The sequence below is a fragment of the Entelurus aequoreus genome, linkage group LG22 (assembly GCF_033978785.1).
Source record: "Entelurus aequoreus isolate RoL-2023_Sb linkage group LG22, RoL_Eaeq_v1.1, whole genome shotgun sequence".
Classification (NCBI taxonomy): Eukaryota; Metazoa; Chordata; class Actinopteri; order Syngnathiformes; family Syngnathidae; genus Entelurus; species Entelurus aequoreus.
In genome coordinates, this window is record NC_084752.1 from 23,041,860 (window position 1) to 23,063,822 (window position 21,963).

Sequence of the window (21,963 nt, forward strand, 5' to 3'; positions counted from 1 at the left end):
CCATTTAACCTAACTTGCATGTATTTGGGATGTGCTAGGAAGTGTGACAACACACAAAGCACAGGGAGACCATGCAAACTTTACACAGAGATGTTCCAGTGGAAATTCTAACCCTCGGTCTCTTGTCTGTGAGGCTGACATGCTAACCACAAGTCCACTGTGTGGTACGCAGACTTACAATATTTTAAGGGAGCCGAACCCACTCAAAGATCTTGGGGGACTTTTCGACATGATCAACATTCATTATTTTAATGCAAAATATGTAAAAATCTACTACGCATGTGCCCAATCACCAAATGATTCCCGAGTGCGGCGCACGCTGCTGCTCACTGCTCCCCTCACCTCTCAGGGGGTAAACATGGGAATGGGTCAAATGCAGAGGACATATTTCACCACACCTAGTGTGTGTGTGACAATCGTTGGGACTTTAACTTGAACTTAACTTAAAGACCCTGTAAGGCAGTGGTTCTCAACCTTTTTTCAGTGTAGTAACCTCATTGTTTTTTTTTCTTCAGGCAAATATACTGCCTTACCAGAGAAAAGCATAGTTGTTTAAAAAAGAAAGTAAACACAAAGCTATATGATGCTATAACCATCTACCATGAATTGATTTACTTAGACCCTGACTTAAACAAGTTGAAAAACATATTCGGGTGTTACCATTTAGTGGTCAATTGTACGAAATATGTACTATACTGTGCAATCTACTAATAAAAGTTTAAATCAATCAATAACATCAGGATTGTTTACTTGTATTACCCACTATAATGTATACATCTATTTTCTATCGCTTGTCCCTCTCAGGGTCGCTGGAGCTTTTCCTAGTTGCACTCGGAACAACACATCACAGGGCCAGAACAGATAGGCAGACAAACATTCACACACTTAGGCCAATTTAGTGTTGCCAATCAGCCTATCCACAGGTGCATGTTTTTGGAGGTGGGAGGAAGCCAGAGACCCCTCGCAGTGAACATGCAGACTCCACACAGAAAGACCCCAAGCCCTGGAATCAAACCCAGAACATTCCTGCTCTGAGGCACACGTCCTAATCACTGCACTGTGCTGCTCTATACTGTATACATCTTTTTTTTTAACTCAAATACACACTGGAGGTCCTTTATTTACACACACGGTGACAGGTGTATCCCATTTTAGAACAGACGCTTTAGAGCTCAGGTTGTAAATGGCACCTGTACGGTTAATAAAGTTTTTATGATGGTGACAATTTGGAACAAAATAAACATCCATCCATCCATCCATTTTCTACCGCTTATTCCCTTTGGGGTCGCAGGGGGCGCTAGAGCCTATCTCAGCTACAAACATACATAAATGCAATACTCATCTTTTCAGAGCAACTCTAAAATGCATTATAACCTTACAATTGGACTTAATCTGATCTAAATTATTTTCTTATAGCACAACTTCATGTTCCCTAACAAGGATCTCAATAGCAAAATTATTGTGTGTTCCATAAATGGATCAAAAAAATGTTGTGGATTTAATTAAAATTAAACGCTCTTCTTTATTGCGCCGTTCACATGTTGACATAATGAAACGCGAGGCTTCAAACTGGACATTTTAAGAGGGAAGTGACCATTGACCGTGTATTACTGCATAGCACATACTGTAAGCAGGTTGCAACAGAGAGAATAGAGCAATTTACATATTGATATTGATGCAAGCTACATAAATACAACACCAGAGATGGGACAACACAAATTGTAGAGTTACATACAACATACCAATAAATAACATAGCTAAATAACAACAATGTATTAATCAGGGCTAGTTTGAATTAAATTATATTATTAGTCAAATAAATATTAGGAATCTCATTCTATACTTTCCATCTATCATCCCATTCACCAGGTGTCATATTTCACTCTCCCACAATAAAATTATTTGTCACGTGTGCAATTTGATTTATATTAACTAGTGCTGTCAAAATGAATGTGTTAATGCATATTATCATTATTATTCAGATGAAATATTTTAACCCATCCGCAGCACAGAAGGACTCATAATCCTGTATATATATTCCCATCATTCTTGACTCTCTTTGCTCATGCAAAATAACTCTCCATTACGATAGATTAAAAATGAATGACATTTAATTGTGATTATTCGAAATCAATTCATGTAATTTTGTAAATGACTGTATTTATTTTTATGTTGATGCAGTTCATAGATCAGGGCTATTCAACTGGCGGGCCGGGGAACGAATCCGGCTCGGGAATGACACCAGACCCCGCTGAGTTCAGTTCAAAGACGGAGACTTAAATATTTTTGCAGCAAATTAAATATAATACAATCTAGGTCTGTCAAAATAACAAGTTAACTTATGTGATTAATCACAATAAATGATCACATTAATCATGTATATAAGCATATTAATTTCACAGTGTATTGCCTGAAAGGCGGCGCAGGTTGCTATACTGTCTGAGATCAGGTCAATGCATACGTCAGTGTAAAGATGAGTGGCTGATGTACTTGCTGGTAAATGTTACTTCAAATTTAGATAAAACTGTTTACAAGTTTTGCACAAATGAATGACATGCATTAAAGTAACACATTTTAAAAATGTTGCTATGTGACATTCTGAGAACAAAATTGCATTTGTGTCAAAATATTGGGGTCTTTTTTAAGTTAATTTAAATTATGAAAGTGACTAATAACCTTCTATTAAATTAAAAGTGTGATTAATCTGATTTTTTTTTTAAACATTATAGCGCTCCTGTTATAAAGAGGAACTTGAGCCATAATGAACAAGAGGTACAACGATTAGTTGACATTACTGATAAAAATCGATATTTATTGCCGACAAATGTAATTGTTGATAATTGTCTGTGATCAGTGTTAATTGTCTTAATAGATAATAGACAAAAAATCCACTGATTTTTTAAAAACCCTAAACTGCCAAACGTAGCATAAGGGATAATTAGGTTTTTGAGACCTCTACATCATCAGTGTCGTCATTTTTTTCCGAAAACGCCTGACGTCTTAGATTAGATGCATGTATTAAATGTATAATCCACATGAGGACAATGATTAGAGGGCTGTCCAGTGATCCTGCAATATTGTCACAAAGGAAAAACGAGAAACACCTGACTTTTTAAGAGAAAGCGGTAGAAAACGGATTAGAAAGGACAGATTTTTAAAAAATTATTAAAAACAAAAAACTTTTTTTTTTTTTAACTTGGGACTTTCCACAGGCCGGACTTAGGACGCTGGCGGGCCGGATCCGGCCCACGGGCCGGAGTTTGGGGTCCCCTGACTTAGTGGTTCGGGCTTTAAAGTGTTAACTAAAAAAGACGTCCTCTTATATTTGGCCTATCACAATTGCTCAAGTATCATATGAAAGCTTTTTCCAAGGTCTTTAAAATTGAGTCAATTGCTTTGAGGTATTTTGCAGTCACGTACCTAAACACTTCCATTTGGTAAAACCGGGCTATTTTTCCCGAAATGTGTAACTGTCAAAAGGCCCAAAACAAATATCCACAACAAAGAATGCGAAGCCTCAAAATACGATAGATATGTTTGTGTGTTGCATTATGTGTTGGTATGTTATAAATGATAAATAGGTTATACTTGTATAGCGCTTTTCTACCTTCAAGGTACTCAAAGCGCTTTGACAGTATTTCCACATTCACCCATTCACACACACATTCACACACTGATGGCGGGAGCTGCCATGCAAGGCGTTAACCAGCAGCCATCAGGAGCAAGGGTGAACTGTCTTGCCCAAGGACACAACGGACGTGACTAGGATGGTAGAAGATGGGGATTGAACCCCAGTAACCAGCAACCCTCCGATTGCTGGCACGGCCACTCTACCAACTTTGCCACGCTGTCCCTGTTAAAAATAATTTTGTATCAAATATGATACAAATTGAAAATCATACATAAATTGATTTTTGTAGGGAAAAAAATCGCTTTGCTCAGAAGGACCAATAAAACTCTAGTTTCAAATCATTTTAATTGTATGTCAATTATTTAGTGCAGGGGTCCCCAATTTTTTTGTCAACTTGGGACTTCCCACGCGCCACACTTTAGATGCTGGTGGGCCGGATCCGGCCCGCGGGCCGTAGTTTGTGGACCCCTGATTTTCCTGAGCGGCTAGGAGACGAGAGTAAAGCGGTATAAGGTTGATTAGAATGGACAGGATTTTTAAGAAAAATAATAAAAAAAATATATACATATTTTACTTGGGACTTCCCATGCGCCGGACTTTGGACGGTGGTGGGCCGGATGAAAATCATACATAAATTGATTTTCGTAGGGGAAAAAATTGCTTTGTTCAGAAGGACCAATAAAACTCCAGTTTCAAATCATTTGAATTTTCTGTCAATTATGTAGTGCAGGGGTCCCCAAACTTTGTGACTCGGGAGCCGCTGAAAGAGTCCGCACTTGATAGAGACTTAGACAAACTTTAATGATCCACAAGGGAAATTGTTTGTGTTGATGTCACGTTATTGATGTAAAAATGCATTTTTAGACAATATGAGGTGGCGACTTGTCCAGGGTGTACTCCGCCTTCTGCCCGATTGCAGCTGAGATAGACTCCTGCGCCCCCCGTGACCCCAAAAGGGACAAGCGGTAGAAAATGGATGGATGGATGATTTTCCTGAGCGGCGAGAAGACACAGAGTAACAAGCGGTAGAAAATGGATTAGAAAGGACAGTTTTTTTTTTAAATAAGCAGACTTTGGACGCTGGTGGGCCGCAGTTTGGGGACCCCTGACTTAGTGGTTCGGGCTTTAAAGTGTTAACTTAAAAAAGACGTCCCCTTATATTTGGCATATCACAGTTGCTCAAGTATCATATGAAAGCTTTTTACAAGGTCTTTAAAATTGAGTCAATTGCTTTGAGACATTTTGCAGTCACGTACCTAAACACTTCTATTTGCTAAAACCGGGCTATTTTTCCCGAAATGTTTAACTGTCAAAAGGCCCGAAACAAATATCCACAACAGAGAATGCGAAGCCTCAAAATACGAATAATAATAGCGAACGTCGAACAATTCGGTGTTAAACGCCGTCAGTGAACTTACACAACGACTCCCTCTCTGCTCGCCTCACTTTGTTTGTTCGCCATACCGGAAATACATTCATGCAATCTGGAGCAGATTGGGGAAGACGATGATGGCAAATGTCCTTTTTATGTTTGGAAATAACATTCTAGATACGTCTGTGTGTTGCATTATGTGTTGGTATGTTATAAAAATAATTTTGTATCAAAGATACAAATTGAAAATTATACATAAACTGATTTTTGTAGGGAAAAAAATTGCTTTGCTCAGAAGGACCAATAAAACTCTAGTTTCAAATCATTTTAATTTTATGTCAACTATTTAGTGCAGGGGTCCCCAATTTTTTTTTCAACTTGGGACTTCCTACGCGCCGCCCTTTGGACGCTGGTGGGCCGGATCCGGCCCGCGGGCCATAGTTTGTGGACCCCTGATTTTCCTGAGCGGCTAGGAGACAACGAGAGTAAAGCGGTAGAAGGTTGATTAGAATGGACAGATTTTTTAAAAATAATAATAAAAAATATATATATATATTTTACTTGGAACTTCCCATGCGCCGGACTTTGGACGGTGGTGGGCCGGATGAAAATCATACATAAATTGATTTTTGTAGGGGAAAAAATTGCTTTGTTCAGAAGGACCAATAAAACTCCAGTTTCAAATCATTTGAATTTTCTGTCATTTATTTAGTGCAGGGGTCCCCAAACTTTTTGACTCGGGAGCCGCATTGTGTTAAAACAATTTGGCCGGGCGCCGGGCTGTGATTATATATATATATATATATATATATATATATATATATATATATATATATATATATATATATATATATATATATATATATATATATATATTTCTTGCGCACTAATTGACTGAAAGAGTCCGCACTTGATAGAGACTTAGACAAACTTTAATGATCCACAAGGGAAATTGTTTGTGTTGTCACGTTATCGATGTAAAAATGCATTTTTAGACAATATGAGGTGGCGACTTGTCCAGGGTATACTCCGCCTTCTGCCCGATTGCAGCTGAGATAGACTCCTGCGCCCCCCGTGACCCCGAAAGGGACAAGCGGTAGAAAATGGATGGATGGTTGATTTTCCTGAGCGGCGAGGAGACACAGAGTAACAAGCGGTAGAAAATGGATTAGAAAGGACAGATTTTTTTTTAAATAAGCGGACTTTGGACGCTGGTGGGCCGCAGTTTGGGGACACCTGACTTAGTGGTTCGGGCTTTAAAGTGTTAACTTAAAAAAGACGTCCCCTTATATTTGGCATATCACAGTTGCTCAAGTATCATATGAAAGCTTTTTACAAGGTCTTTAAAATTGAGTCAATTGCTTTGAGACATTTTGCAGTCACGTACCTAAACACTTCTATTTGCTAAAGCCAGGCTATTTTTCCCCGAAATGTTTAACTGTCAAAAGGCCCGAAACAAATATCCACAACAGAGAATGCGAAGCCTCAAAATACGAATAATAATAGCGAACGTCGAACAATTCGGTGTTAAACGCCGTCAGTGAACTTACACAACGACTCCCTCTCTGCTCGCCTCACTTTGTTTGTTCGCCATACCGGAAGTAGGGCTGATTCCAACCAGCTGTTTCCCGCCTCGCACAGATCAGCTGCGCGCACGCACACACGCGCACGCACGCACACATCCACGGAGTAGGCGGAGGCAACAGACATACACACAAACACGTAGTAGGCGGAGGCGAGAAGACACACACACACACACACACACACACACAACAGCAAACACGCATTGGAGGGAACCCCATCAGCTGTGGACAACTTTTGTTTTCCCCAACTCCTTTCTTCACGTCCCCGCATGTGAAGTTGCTTTTTGGAGGAGGTCGCCGCCACTCTGCGTTTGAGCGGAACATATTCGGGGGATACGACGCGCACGTTTTCCAGGAGGTTGGCTTTGAAAGCATGGAATATTTCATGATGCCGACAGAGAAGATCCCCAACCTGCAGCAGTTCAAGAAGACGGAGAAGGACGTGATCGGCGGGCTGTGCAGGTATGTTGCCGCGCAAATGCATCAACAAAGTCGGGATGCGGCTGCGCTTCCCCTCGGCGACGCTATGCTAGCTGTTAGCATGCGATACTTTGGCAGGTTGTGCAAAGTGGCGGATTATTGCCTGAGCCGCCGCGCCTCCTCGCAGGCGTGCGCCGAGTCCCGTCGGCGGTGCCACCAAGACGGTCCGCGATGTGTCCCGCGATGCGGCGTTTACGCCTCTCTAAAATGTGTCAACATGAAATCGAAACATCGAGCACGTGGTAGTTAACGTGTTCACCGCCATGTCGCCATTTGGGGGCAAACCGCCATGATGAATGTTTGTTTTTAGCAGGCTATTGCGGTTTCCGACACGTCGTGTTCGTGCGTGGCTTTTGCGGGACGTTACAGCTCAGGATTGCGGTAAGGTGGTGAAAGGGGCGCTCCGGGGTTGTGTTGCTAACTCGTGTTGCTAACTGGTTAGCGTCCACCACAACGTGCCCGTTTTTGTAACCGCGCTCACGCCTCCGCTCGGCGTCCGCGGGAACTGGTTTCGAGCCGCCGACACGGACGCTACGTCGGACTGCGTGTGCGTCCGTTTCACGGGGGGGGGTTTCCAGCCAACGTGGGCGGTTAGCTCGGCGCTAAAGCTCAAAAGCATTGTTCTCCGCGGTGCCAGGGGGCCTGCTGCTGCTGCTACGCGGGGAGTCACATTTCACTGCTGCTACCAGCTGGTCGACGCGCCCTCCGGCGGCCATGTTGGAGGTCTGCAGCTCCTGACAGCCACAACAACACCATGTGAACAATGACTTTCCACTTCGTATGATAATGAGATTTGATTTAAAAAGCTGCAATAAAAACTTTAAAGTAAATTAAAAAAAAAAACAAGCGGAAATGTTGATACTAATAATAGAACACTTCGTCATCTATTAACACAAAGCTGCCTCAAAGTTGCGCTGTGTCTTTGAATATATATGTCGGTTTTTAGCATTGTTTTTTCAAAATACATGTAAAAAACATAGCAACATGGCCCAGCATGCTGAGTTTTTTTCCCAATGTGGGAACAGTTTGGACATCACTAAAGATTTATATATATATATATATATATATATATATATATATATATATATATATATATATATATATATATATATATATATATATATATATATTAGGGGTGTTGGGAAAAATCGATTCAAATCGCGATTCAGAATCGATTCTCATTTTTTTTAAATTGATATTTTTTTTGTTGTGATTTTTTATTTTTTTTTAATGGATTTTTTATTTATCAATCCAACAAAACAATACACAGCAATACCATAACAATGCAATCCAATTCCAAAACCAAACTCGACCCAGCAACACTCAGAACTGCAATAAACAGAGCAATTGAGAGGAGACACAAACGTGACACAGAACAAACCAAAAGTAGTGAAACAAAAATGAATATTATCAACAACAGTATCAATATTAGTTACAATTTCAACATAGCAGTCATTGACATTACCATTACATTTATTTAAAAAAAAAAAAGAACAATAGTGTCATAGTGGCTTACACTTGCATCGCATCTCATAAGCTTGACAACACACTGTGTCCAATATTTTCACAAAGATGAAATAAGTCATATTTTTGGTTCATTTAATAGTTAAAATGTACATTATTGCAATCAGTTCATAAAACATTGTCCTTTACAATTATAAAAGCTTTTTACAAAAATCTACTACTCTGCTTGCATGTCAGCAGACTGGGGTAGATCCTGCTGAAATCCTATGTATTGAATGAATGGAGAATCCTTTTGAATCGGGGGAAAAAAATCGTTTTTGAATCGAGAATCGCGTTGAATCGAAAAGAATCGAATCTTGACCCCAAGAATCGATATTGAATCGAATCGTGGGACACCCAAAGATTCACAGCCCTAGTGGGAACAGTTTGGACATCACGTAAAGCTTTTTATATATATATATACGTGTATGTCTGTGTGTGTGTATATATATATATATATATATGTATATGTGTGTATATATATATATATATATATGTATATATGTATATATGTCGGTTTTTAGCATTATTTTAATCCAAAAAAAATTAAGAAAATACCAACATGGCCCCCACATGTTGAGTTTTCAGTATGTGGCCCTTAATGGGAAAAGTTTGGACATCACTGTAAAGCTTTTTTTAATATACATGTCTGTTTTTAGCGTCATTTTTTCAAAACACATTTAAGAAAATACCAACATGGCCCCCGCATGTTGAGTTTTCAGTATGCTGCCCTTAGTGGGAAAAGTTTGGCCATCACTGTAAAGCTTTTTTGCACAAAATTGTTTTGTTTGAATTTTGTAAAATTATATATAATTATGCTGACAAATTAATTCAATAAAAAAAATATGAACACAATTTGTTTAAAAATGCAGTTTGTTTAAATTTATTGTATAACAATTCAGTGTAAAAAAAAATCTGTGCAGAAATATCCGTTGCTTTAAAACTCAAGAACCCACTTTCAGTAAATTAAGACTGATGGTGCGTTCCATTTGTACTTATAAGTCGTAATATCAGAGTTCTTAGTCGGAATTTCAACAATAACGACACTCTGGGTCAGATTTACGACTCGGAAAATCAGCGCCTTCTCACCAACCCAGAGTAGGCTTTAAAGATGGCTGCTTTGGATGTAAACAGTGATATACGCTTGTAAAATATCCGTTATTAGCACGTCTGTTTTTTTTCTTCACTAAATCAGCCATATTCAATGTATTGTTGGATGTTTATGTATTGCATTGTTAGTCACTATAGTGTAAACAAACAAAAATTAATGCGGTGTGTATACGTTCTACGTCGCTAGCAATAGCATCCGTGTTTCTTCATCCACCATGTTTGAAATTTGCAGATAGAGTGCATATTATCCTCTAATTGTGTAAAATAGCTTACGTGTACGTGGCCATCTTGATTTCCGACTTCGTAAGTGAACGCTCACAATTTGGCATCACTCCCAGCTCCGACTTCCAAGGTCAATGGAACGCACCATGAAGCAATCGATCCTGTCTCAGAACCAACCAATAAGGTGTCAAGTTTGCAGTCATGTGACACAAATATCACAATTTTTTATTCAATGAAATTGTCAGCATAATTTGATGTAAAAAAATCTGTTCATATAATTAAAACGCAAAAGAAATTAGTCATATAAATTGTGTCTAAAAAGCTTTTCTAAGAAAAACACAAAATGATCTCCATACTGCTGGTTTACATACAATATTCCTACAAAATTGTATTAAACAACAAAACATGGTTACACGTTTACACAATTCAACAAGGAGGAAGAAGTGGCGCTCATTTAAGCCTTCCCCGTGTTACAGCTGATACAGATGGTTTGTTCACTCTCTATGTTCAATGTGTACCAGTTTAACTTGCTTGATAGTAAAACAAAGATATATTATAGTAAATGTAATCATTTGTAGATATCTTACTAAGTAGCAGGGGCATAGCATCAAATTCAGGGACCCCATACACAAGACTCTATCCCGCCCCAAACCCAAAGTCACCGCCACATACACACACACTTGATATGTTTACTAAAAAACTAAATATTGCATGAATTTGGTTGAAAAACAGCTTCTCAAAACACATGTAAAAACTTTTTTTTTTTTTTTTAAAGATGGGATTATCATATTTAAACTGCAGCATATCTAGATAACAGCCCCAAAATTGTTTATTTTATTTTTTTTAAGCTTGTTTGTTTTTTTAAATAATCAGAACCTGACATTTTCATTTAAATATGATCATAAATATGTCAAGTTTTTCATTACTTTAGTGTAAAGTACAGATTAACTGGATCGTGTATAATTATCATGAACGGGTAATACAGATCATATTAAAACATTATAATTATGATTATATTATTATTAGTGCTTCTCCTGGGGGTTAAGCCTTCCTGTTTTGAAAACCTTACCTCTGTTTCTAACTTCAAACCAGGGTCCTTGAACGCATCACAGTAATAGGCCATGAGATGCAAAAGTGGAACTTGTACATAACTTTTCCCGATGCTGCCACATATAGATTTATAATGTATTTTTACTTTCTTTTATTACCATATCTTTGTACCAAAATGTTGGTACTTTGTGTGAATGCTTAACGGTGAGCTTTGATGATGTCTGTGTTGTGTGAAGTGTTCCAAGCTAGGTCTGTAGCCATCAAAGTGGATTAAACCATTTTGCATTTTGATAAGAGTGTGTGGGTAGTTAGATGTTATACATTTCCCCATTGGACCCCATGGGCTTGGGACCCCGGTTCATATATTGTTTTGAGTTGTTTTATGAGTCTTTTTATAATTCGATTCCACATACACAAATGTCAAACTTAAGGCCAGGGCCCACCTCATTTTATGTGAACTGCGAAATCTTGAAAATAAGACACTTCATATTGCTTGTATTTCAATTCTGACAGGAAAAAAATGGTAATACATGCAGTTAAGGTTCTTTTTAACTGAGTATTGTTTCATTATTTGATGTAATAAGCAATTTTTCTTTTGTTGGTCATCGTAATCCTTTTTGAAATCAATTCTAACATAGCTTAGGTTTATACCTATGTGATGCCAAAGCAGGCTTTCCATCAGTTTGTTGATAAAAAAAAAAGATAATAATCCAACAAAGGGGCAATTGTTTAATATCATGAGACAGTTATACTCTACTTTTATATGGTAACTTACATATGATTTGCAGTTATAAACGGCCGTCTGACTGTGATGAGGCCCACGATTAAAATGTGTTTGACACCCATGTGCTGAAGGTTTTTAGTGTTGTGCATACGGTTATATTTCTCCTGATTGTTGTATTTTTTTATTTTGCACTACCATGATATTTTAATATTGTGACCAAACAGCTCAATTTTTGTTTCATCTTTCCTCCAGAAGGTCTTATCTTTGTCCATGTGATGTCAGAGGAAACAAAAATTAAGCTGTTTGGCCACAATGGTCTAGTGGTTAGGATGTCCGCCCTGAGATCGGTAGGTTGTGAGTTAAAACCCCGGCCGAGTCATACCAAAGACTACAAAAATGGGACCCATTACCTCCCTGCTTGGCACTCAGCATCAAGGGTTGGAATTGGGGGGTTAAATCACCAAAAAATTCTTCCCGGGCGTGGACACTGCTGCTGCTCACTGCTCCCCTCACATCCCAGAGGGTGATCAAGGGTGATGGGTCAAATGCAGAGAATAATTTCACCACACCTAGTGTGTGTGTGACAATCATTGGTACTTTAACTTGAACAACAGGACAATGACCCCAAACACACGTCAAAAGTGGAAAAGGAATGGCTAAATCAGGCTAGAATTAAGGTTTTAAAATGGCCTTCCCAAAGTCCTGACTTAAACGTGTGGACAATGCTGAAGAAACAAGTCCATGTCAGAAAACTGAACTGCATCAATTTTGTCAAGAGGAGTGGTCAAAAATTCAACCAGAAGCTTGCCAGAAGCTTGTGGATGGCTACCAAAAGTGCCTTATTGCAGTGAAACTTGCCAAGGGACATGTAACCAAATATTAACATGGCTGTATGTATACTTTTGACCCAGCAGATTTGCTCACATTTTCAGTAGACCCATAATAAATTCATAAAAGAACCAAACTTCATGAATGTTTTTTGTGACAAACAAGTATGTGCTCCAATCACTCTGTCACAAAAAAATAAGAGTTGTAGAAATGATTGGAAACTCAAGACAGCCATGACAGTATGTCCTTCACAAGTGTATATAAACTTTTGACCACGACTGTATCAATATATATAAATGTGGTCAAATCTTGTAAAATGAAAGTGATTTTTACGCTTTAGTTTTTCCAGACAACGCAGTCGTAACCACAAAGTCACACATTCTCTTTAGCAATCTATGAATGAGTGTAGTTTCACACCCACAATGAACGTGTCCTAATTTAACTCACTCAAGCTGGTTTCTGTCTAATGTTGTACATTTTATAAACAGTCGGATCAAGTTCTACTGGTTTGTTCATTAGGCTTGCAGTCCTCTTTAGCGCCACTTTATTTGGGTTAAATGGTGTACGACAGCAGGCTTGCTTTAGGTGGTTTACGGCGTACAAAGTTCATTTATACTTAGTGACCTCTTGGCAGTAAAGGCTGAAGAATGTGAGGTCAAGACTTAACCGTGGTAAAGTTAGGCTGGAATGCTTTTGCTATTTTTAGTGCCTGACTCGGCCAGTATATTGTTTTATTGTTGCTGTTTTGTCAACCAGGATGGATGCTTTGTCTGTGGTGATACATCTGTCACTTGTAATACAAATAAACTCCTCACCCCTGTCATCATGTGATGTTCTTTCAGCCTGGCTAACATCCCCTTCAGTCCAGAGACCGCACAAGACCAGGAGAGACGAATCCGCCGTGAAATCGCCAACAGCAACGAGCGGCGACGCATGCAGAGCATCAATGCTGGCTTCCAGTCCCTCAAAACCCTCCTGCCTCACACAGATGGGGAGAAACTCAGCAAGGTGACAATTTTGGGCTTTTCATGAATATCGTGATTTGGTTCCCTGTTCATTCATCTTTTGGGTTCATCTGGGGACGGCGTGGCGAAGTTGGTAGAGTGGCTGTGCCAGCAATCGGAGGGTTGCTGGTTACTGGGGTTCAATCCCCACCTTCTACCATCCTAGCCACATCCGTTGTGTCCTTGGGCAAGACACTTCACCCTTGCTCCTGATGGGTGCTGGTAGCGCCTTGCATGGCAGCTCCCTCCATCAGTGTGTGAATGTGTGGGTGGATGTGGAAATACTGTCAAAGCGCTTTGAGTACCTTGAAGGTAGAAAAGCGCTATACAAGTATAACCCATTTATCATTTATCTCTGCAGGCTGCCATCTTGCAACAGACGGCAGACTACATCTTTGCTTTGGAGCAGGAAAAGACACAGCTCTTGTCACAGAACAACCAACTCAAACGCTTCATCCAGGTATTGATAACTTTAAGTATGTGGACCGTGCCCGTCAAGTTTGGAGACACCTTATTTAATAACATAAGAATCTCTAAACTTTTGATTGGCACGGTATTGATCTTACTAAGTTTGAACAGTCTATGACTGTTGTTACCACGGTCCCAACTCCAGGAGTTCAACGGTTCCTCACCAAAGAGGCGGCGAGCAGAGGAGAAAGATGAAGGCATCGGTTCCCCCGACATCTTGGATGAGGAGAAGGTGGAGGAGCTGAGGAGAGAAATGCTGGAGTTGCGTCAGCAGCTGGACCGAGAACGTTCTGCTCGCATGCAGCTGGAGGAGCAGGTAAACGGATCCACCACTCAGCGGTTTTGGTGTCAAATTCACCAGCACATCAGCTAATCTTCCAGAAAAGCAGGTTAGACTTAAATCAGGAAGTGAGAAAAGAAAACTAGAGGCTGCCATTGTTCGTTTGCTAACTGAACAAGTCTGGTATTGAATTGAAAATATTTAGTGTGGCATTGCAGGATTGCATTGTCTGCATTTAATAAGCAGTATCTTTTACACGTCAAACTAAAAAAGTAATATTTATTATTTGCACGGGCACAAGTAATAGTTGCTTACATGGTGTGGTTGCAGGTGCGCTCATTGGACACACAGCTGCACCCGGAGCGTCTCAAGGTGATCACCCAGCAGGTGGAGGAAGAGCAGGCACACCTTCAGAGTCAGACGCTGTTAAGGCTGCAGCAGATCCAGGCCGCAGACAGACAACCTCAAAGTCCAAAGGTTGGTCTTGCGCACTCGCACCCATACCTGAACAAACCATCTGTAGTACAGCAACTCAAGCAATGCAAAATACAAATGAGTTTATTGTAAATGCAATGTAAATGTAAATTGACCTGACATAGAGAACACTCAGCCTTTACATTAACTTCTGCATGTCCAGGTGTTGACTCCTCCCACTGCCCTCGCCTCAACTCACCACCCAACTGTCATCGTCCCGGCACCAGCACTAACCCAGCAACCCCATCACCATGTCAACGTGGTAACCATGAGCTCAGCTGTCCACACCGGCACCGTGTCCACGTCCAGACAAAACCTGGACACCATCGTGCAGGTGAGCATTTTTTATTAATTTTTTTTTAGCTCAGGCAGAAATTTATGTATACCTGCACAATCTAACTATTTAACGTAAACACTGTATGAAAAAAAAAATCCCTTTACAAAAACAGTTTTGATTCACGCTGTTGAGAGGCATTCATTTAGTGTGTTGCTGTAAAACTATTGCCATGTACCTTAATAATACAACTAAAATATTGGAAACAGCTTTTATAAAACAATCATATTAACATTCACAACCCAACCTTTTACCTTTTTACTCAATAGATGTACCTAATATTTTGGTCAGTGCGTTTAAGTTGCAAGGTTTTTTGAATATTTGCCATGACGCGCCATGTCGTCCTCTCAGGCCATCCATCACATCGAGCGCACTCAGGAGAGACGAGCGAGCGCAGAGGAGGAGCAGAGACGAGCCGTCATTGTTAGCCCCGCCCACGTCGCCATGGACACCGCCTGCTCGGACACAGACACAGATACAGAGGGAGAGGACTGTTCAATGAACTGATCGTGGCGTGAACTTACAAACACTTAAAACACCATCTCACTGTAAGATTCCATCCAGAAGCTTGACTACTTAAAAAAAAAGGCTCTCCAAACTCTTGACTTCCAGTAGTGAAGCTCTTCTCTGTCATCTAGTGTAAATTGTCTGATTGAAAACTAGGAGTGGTCAGCGTGCAGAGGAGGCCGTGCGGGGCTTCTTAAGGCTGCTGCTTATCGTCCGTCCTCCATATTGTTTATATTGTGTCAGTCGGCCGTCGCGCTGACTTTATTTTTTCTGTGCCGCAAATTCATGCTTTCTTTTATAACAGAACTGAATGTAACAACACAACAAGCAGCAGCTTGTGACTTGTTTGATTTGAAATAAGGGAGCTGCAATTATTCCTATCTTAAGTCTTGGTCATGTTTCTGCTGATTTTTTTTTTTAGTTCCAAATTCAAAACACAGCTAAAAGTAAAAGTGAAGGCATGTCAGGCAGGCTTGATTACAGGAGTGATACTAAATGAAATGATGTCAAAGTCTGTTTAAGCCCTTAGAAATAAGCTATTGGAACACTGACGGTCTCTTAAGTGTTTTTGGATACGTACTTCCTGTCAGGGTTACTGAACGTTTCTCATGAGATTAACTTAAAATTGGATGTTTGTTAGGTAAACAAGGAGCAGGACACCTTGATGGGTTTTTGTGGTCTGTCAGCTGGAGTCCACAGCTGCTGGCTTGAAGCAAGTGTTCACCAGTGTTCTGGTAATGACTGGTGGGCTTTTTTCAATCTCAGACAACCTGACTGATTCAATTATAGTCCTTTTTTATAAGCTATGAAATGAGGATTCAATCTTAAAAAAGAAATTTGCATGACTATTTCCTGTTGTCCACCAAAGACTTCCAGTTGCAACTTCTAATCTTGATTTGTTGTTTTTAGTGACTATGCACTTGAGTGTTTGCTATTTATGCAATTGCATCTTCAGTCCATGTATACACGAGGTGAAGGATTCTATGCACCGCTAATAGGTGTGTGTGTGTGTTACACCTACAGTATATATGTGACGCGCTTATATCAAAGAATGTAATTATTCTTATAAGGTGCTGTTTGCCAGTGTGCTGCTCGGCCGACTAGCGGTGAGCTGATTACTTTTTTAACATGGCAGAAATCATTTCCACTTAATGCAATTTGTTTGGTTGTGCTGGAACAGAATAATCACTGATGTACAACACGTCTTGATCGGTTACATATCAAGATTGGAATTAAACGCAACAATAACCCCATGTGAGCACTGCCCATCTCCAAAACAAGTCACCTCACGTTGTGACACTCATCCTGTTCTTTTTTCATTTGAACTGGAAATGCTTGCTTCTATTCACAAACACAAGTTGATGCTGTAAACATTCCATTCCATATTTGGATTTGTGTCTTTTCATCTCTTGTTTTGTTTCAGACTGAGTGCATGTTACTAATGTGTAGTCTGTGATGTACTGCAGGCATTTTCTTTGTTTTAACAAACATGTGGAGTGTGAAAAAGTGAGTGTGGACACTGATCACTACCTGACATCAGTGTTCCATCCGGTTAGACTAGTTTTTTTCCATACAATGCGAGGTAAAGAGGGTTGTTAATCGTGTCAAAGGATGGAGAGATTTTTGTCAAATGTGAAGCTGCAGCCTAAAGTCAAATCACATCACTTTGAACTTAAGGTGGATGGCTTTTTATTTCAGAAAAACACTTTCCAACCATTAAGTTTGTACTTGTATCGCAGCACTGAAGACCTTCAGTGAGCTTTTTGGTTTAAAGCACTTCCTTTCCTCTACTGCCTGGAACCACGACGAGGAAGTTCCATTATTTTTAAGTACGCTCTTTGCTTTGACACAATTTAACATTGTTTCTTGTGATCTGCTTTTCAATCTTTCCATTTCTTTTTTTGTACTTTCTTTGGTGACAAGCATTTTTTTTTTACATTGTTGTGTCATTTTTCAAGTCTACGTCAATGAGAAGCTGTTATATTTTTGTTTAAAAAAAACTTGGGTAAACAGTCCTTTGTAAAGAATAAAAAATAAAATTTGTACTTTTCTATGACAACTTGCTTGATTATTCATCTGTTCACGAATGTCATTTTCTGTTCGACAGATGATGAAAATAATAGTGACTGTGGTGTCCAACATGTGTCCTGCAAGCTATTTACAGAATGCAGTCTTATTTTTTACTACACTGCATATTGTAGAAATACAATGGAGCAAAAAGGTGCAATGTAAAGTTAAAAAGCTAAAATGATTATACTAATAACACAAATCCATGTTTTTTTGCCTTTTTTAAAATAATGTCAAAGTGGCCCGACTTCACCCTTTTAGTTTTTTGGTGGAATAAGTTTGCACATCTCTAATTGAAAAAAATGCACCTAGCTTTGGCACATTGAACTAAACAGTGTATTGTTATGCCAAAAGCATGCATTCAAACTAGAATTTGACATTAGTGCTGTGAAGTGATTATTCTTTAAATCAGATTAATCACACTTTTCAATTTGGATTAATCACAGGTTATTATTGGCTTGCATAATTCAAATTCACAAAGATCCCAATATTTGGACACAAATGCAATTGTATTGTCATAACATCAAGGAACCTTTTTTTTTTTTAAATATTTTTCTTGAATGCACATCATTTTTTGCTCAAAACTTGGTAACAGGTTTTTATTTAGTCCAGTCTGAGTGTATTTTGAAGTGAAATTTCTTTGCTCATCTTTGCACTGATGTATGCATTGACCTGGGGCCTCATGTACAGAGAATTGTGTGGCTTTCATACTAAATATGGACGTACGATGAAATCCAGAAAATGGCGTACATAAGTAAAAATTCTGATGTTTTAAAAGTGTTTGCACGCACAAATCTAAGCACATTTCTTGTTACATCTCAATCTACTTGGAATCCTCCGCAGACGTGTGCATGGCTTGGCAGCCGAAGAACGTCTCGATGCACGGAGAACGTAATTTCCGTTCTTTCCTTTTCACTTTTCAGCAGCACGACGGCGAATAATAGCTCGGTAGCAGTCTCCTTTGTTTTTTAACTCGATGTTGATGTCTTTCATGGTGACATGAACCCCATGGCATTTGCAGATGGTACAAAGTACTGGGATAGACTGCTCCCGGGGTGTTACCCGCCGCGCTGAAATGACACCGTGCTGTTGTTGCTGTAAACCTAGCAATAAAAGATCAATCAAATACAAATATATGTGGTGTTTATCGAGTGAGGCAACGCAAATACGATGCAAATACAAAATAATGACCCGTAAATAACAGTGTAACCCTGTAATTAATCCGGGTTGTCGGGGACTGTTATTGCCGACAGACACGAATCGCCTTCCTGCCCGTCCCTTCAGCCCGCCTGTTTGCCTGCTCATCGTGTTTTGTGATTTTGTGCCTGAGCCTTTTGTTGCAGTGCCTTTTTTTCTATTTGCACCGTAGTTTTTGTTTTTTGCATCATTGACAGTGTGGATAATAAAGGACTTCACACACTCGCCACTCTATGGAACTTGGATTTAAGCAATTTCGACATAAATGGATTGCTTACCCAAAATTACCGTATTTTTCGGACTATAAGTCGCTCCGGAGTATAAGTCGCACCGGTCGAAAATGCATAATAAAAAGGGAAAAAAACATATATAAGTCGCATTTTTTGGGGAAATTTATTTGATAAAACCCAACACCAAGAATAGACATTTGAAAGGCAATTTAAAATAAACAAAGAATAGTGAACAACAGGCTGAATAAGTGTACGTTATATGACGCATAAATAACCAACTGAGAACGTGCCTGGTATGTTAATGTAACATATTATGGTAAGAGTCATTCAAATAACTATAACATATAGAACATGCTATACGTTTACCAAACAATCTGTCACTCCTAATTGCTAAATCCGATAAAATCTTATACGTCTAGTCTCTTACGTGAATGAGCTAAATAATAGTATTTGATATTTTACGGTAATGTGTTAATAATTTCACACATAAGTCGCTTCTGAGCATAAGTCGCACCCCCGGCCAAACTATGAAAAAAACTGCGACTTATAGTCCGAAAAACAACTGTCCATTGAGTGAGTCACTTTAATATCGATCATGATACACGCAGCACGCCATGCGTGTTAGTACAACTACAGTACATACGCTGTCTGGCTAGCGCAGCTGTGTACAAACAAATCATGAAATGTGGGCTAATACTTTACAGATACTGTAATATGATTGTTCATGTTTTTCAATCAGTAAAAATTGGTGTCGTATCGTGATTGATTGATTGTTGTGCATTACAAACTAAAACGCATTTTGTGCTGACGTAGAAGCTAACTTATCTCTTAACTTAGCTTTTACGGCTAATACCGTACCATGGCGATGTGTTACTACGCTAGAAAAATAGTTCCTCAGTGTTCGCTCTTACAATAACAACGTCGCTACAGTTTGGTTTTTATACATGTTACGGAACGTCCATTCAAGCGGAAGAAGATGGATGGATGGATGGAACGTCCATTCATTTTCTACCAATTGACCCTTATGGGGTAGTGGCGGGTGCTGGATCCTATCCCAGCTGCACACAGGCGGAACATAAATGAAGTATTGCTGACGGTTTTTGAATGCATTTTTAAAGGGATTTAGAGGTACAATTGATTGCTCCCATTAGCTGCATTGCTAGCCACCTAGAACAAGACGATTTTTACATGGTAGACTGCCAAAAAAAAACCACCTTTTGTCTTTTAGTCTCTCGTGATGATTGTGAACAATTCCCCCTAAAAAGTGCAGTTCCCCTTTAAATACATATGTTTTTTAACCTTTTACCAGTGGTGTGCCGTCAGGGCCAGCAAGGCCTTCTCTGCTGGCCTAACATAACCAGAAATCATCATCATAATTAAAGATAAAATACTTTTTTTATTTACTTTCCCAAAAAATCTAAAAGTATTCATATTCTCTTCATGTCATATTATGCTCCTTCCAGTGCTTTTGTTTTTAGTTTTAGTTTGTTTCCAATCAGAATTCAGCTAGCTTATGTTGCCATGCTGTACCAAATCTGCCAGATGCCTTCAGAATCAACAATGCGGGCGTCCGTGCACTGTAAGTGAACCGGCACATACAGTTGATAGACAGTTGCGACAGCCAATCAGATCACGAGTTGTTGTCAGTAAGGCCTTCTAGCTGGCCTCACATTGAACGTGACATTTACGCGTCCTGTGATTGGATACTCATCAGGACCGTTAGCGGATGAATTTGAGAACACATACAGTTGAGAGACAGTTGCGATAGCCAGTCAGATCACAAGTTGTTGACAGTAGCTGTTCTGTTACAACTAGAAGTTGTAAACTCTTGTTAAAGTGTGTCATGCTTGTCATTTAATTAACATTGTTACATGTGTATTTGTCGCCATCATGTGGTCAGGGCAGTTAATATATCTTTGAGAAGTGTGTACTCTGAATCAAACTTGATTGACCGGAAGTTGCATAAGCCAAGCAGAGAAATTTACGGTATATGTTTTGATTACTCATTCGTTTTAATTGATTTTTAAATGCGCCAGAAAATTACCCGTTTTGTATACTGTTGATGTGAGTCAATGCCCAGTAGGGTTTAAATGTGTTCCTGTATAGTATTTCTCCAGCAATGGTCATGTGGTGACATCAATTATGGTATTTTGAGAGGTAATCATTGAAGTCGGATATCACTGGAGGCCTGGGTGGGAAACACACGGCCCGCCACTGCCTTTTACAAATTAAAAATATCAGAGGCCCAACTACACCCTTTGAATCTTTAGTAGAAAAAGATTGCACATCTCTGTCCTAATTGGAAAAAAAAATGCACCTAGCTTTAGCACACAGAACAGTGTATTCTTATACCACAAGCCTGCTGGACACTAAACACTGCAGGAATTTAGCAGCAGAGTGCGTCAAATACGGCCGCAAAATTCTACTTTCACAAAATAAAAGCACATATTATTGTAAGTTTATGAGCTGTAGTATGTTTATCTCGTCAGAAAAACTAACATCACATCCTTGGTAACAGTCATCGCGCCTGTTTTTTATTTGGCCATACTCTCTTTATATGCGACTCTGCAGCAAAAAAATTAAAGGCGTCCTCCAGTGGTAGGAATTTTATTGGAATGTTATTGACAGACTCTCAATTCCATGCAAACTCTGCTGGATGACAAGAACAAAGTCTATGTACATGTGTACAACTCTAAGTCACCTTCACTGATCCAGTTCTTCAGTTTGCAGGTATTTGGAACAATCTGTGATCTTCTTCACCTGCTGGGCAGTCAGGGTCTCCGAGCACATGGGACACACTGTCTCACTCTCTAGCAACCTAAAATCAAGAAGACCTTTTTGAAATACTGTAGATTTTTGGTATTCACTGTCACACAGCATAGTGAAATCTTGTCAAATG

General features: G+C 39.4%; 2 protein-coding genes across 2 annotated transcripts in view; one reads left to right on the top strand and one right to left on the bottom strand.

Moving 5' to 3' along the window:
- Positions 1-6,672: 6,672 nt before the first annotated feature.
- On the top strand, positions 6,673-17,612 carry LOC133639356 (transcription factor AP-4-like). The gene is made up of 7 exons (XM_062032607.1): positions 6,673-7,048; positions 13,346-13,511; positions 13,869-13,967; positions 14,121-14,291; positions 14,586-14,732; positions 14,893-15,063; positions 15,415-17,612. The coding sequence occupies exons 1-7, from the start codon at positions 6,960-6,962 to the stop codon at positions 15,568-15,570; spliced, it is 999 nt and encodes a 332-aa protein (XP_061888591.1). The 5' UTR covers positions 6,673-6,959; the 3' UTR covers positions 15,571-17,612.
- Positions 14,824-21,963, bottom strand: part of wdr19 (WD repeat domain 19) — a 40,131-nt gene continuing 32,991 nt past the window's right edge. Inside the window, exons 35-36 of the mRNA XM_062032605.1 lie at positions 21,766-21,882; positions 14,824-15,518 (exon numbers count right to left, since the gene is read on the bottom strand). Of these exons, the coding sequence (XP_061888589.1) occupies positions 21,768-21,882 (115 nt within the window). The 3' untranslated portion in view covers positions 14,824-15,518; positions 21,766-21,767. The remainder of the gene's footprint in view (positions 15,519-21,765; positions 21,883-21,963) is intronic.

Coding starts and splice junctions, on each gene's coding strand:
- LOC133639356 (XM_062032607.1), top strand. CDS start 6,960: ATGGAATATTTCATGATGCCGACAGAGAAGATCCCCAACCTGCAGCAG. Junction 7,049..13,345: donor GTGATCGGCGGGCTGTGCAG/GTATGTTGCCGC, acceptor ATGTTCTTTCAG/CCTGGCTAACATCCCCTTCA. Junction 13,968..14,120: donor AACTCAAACGCTTCATCCAG/GTATTGATAACT, acceptor TCCCAACTCCAG/GAGTTCAACGGTTCCTCACC.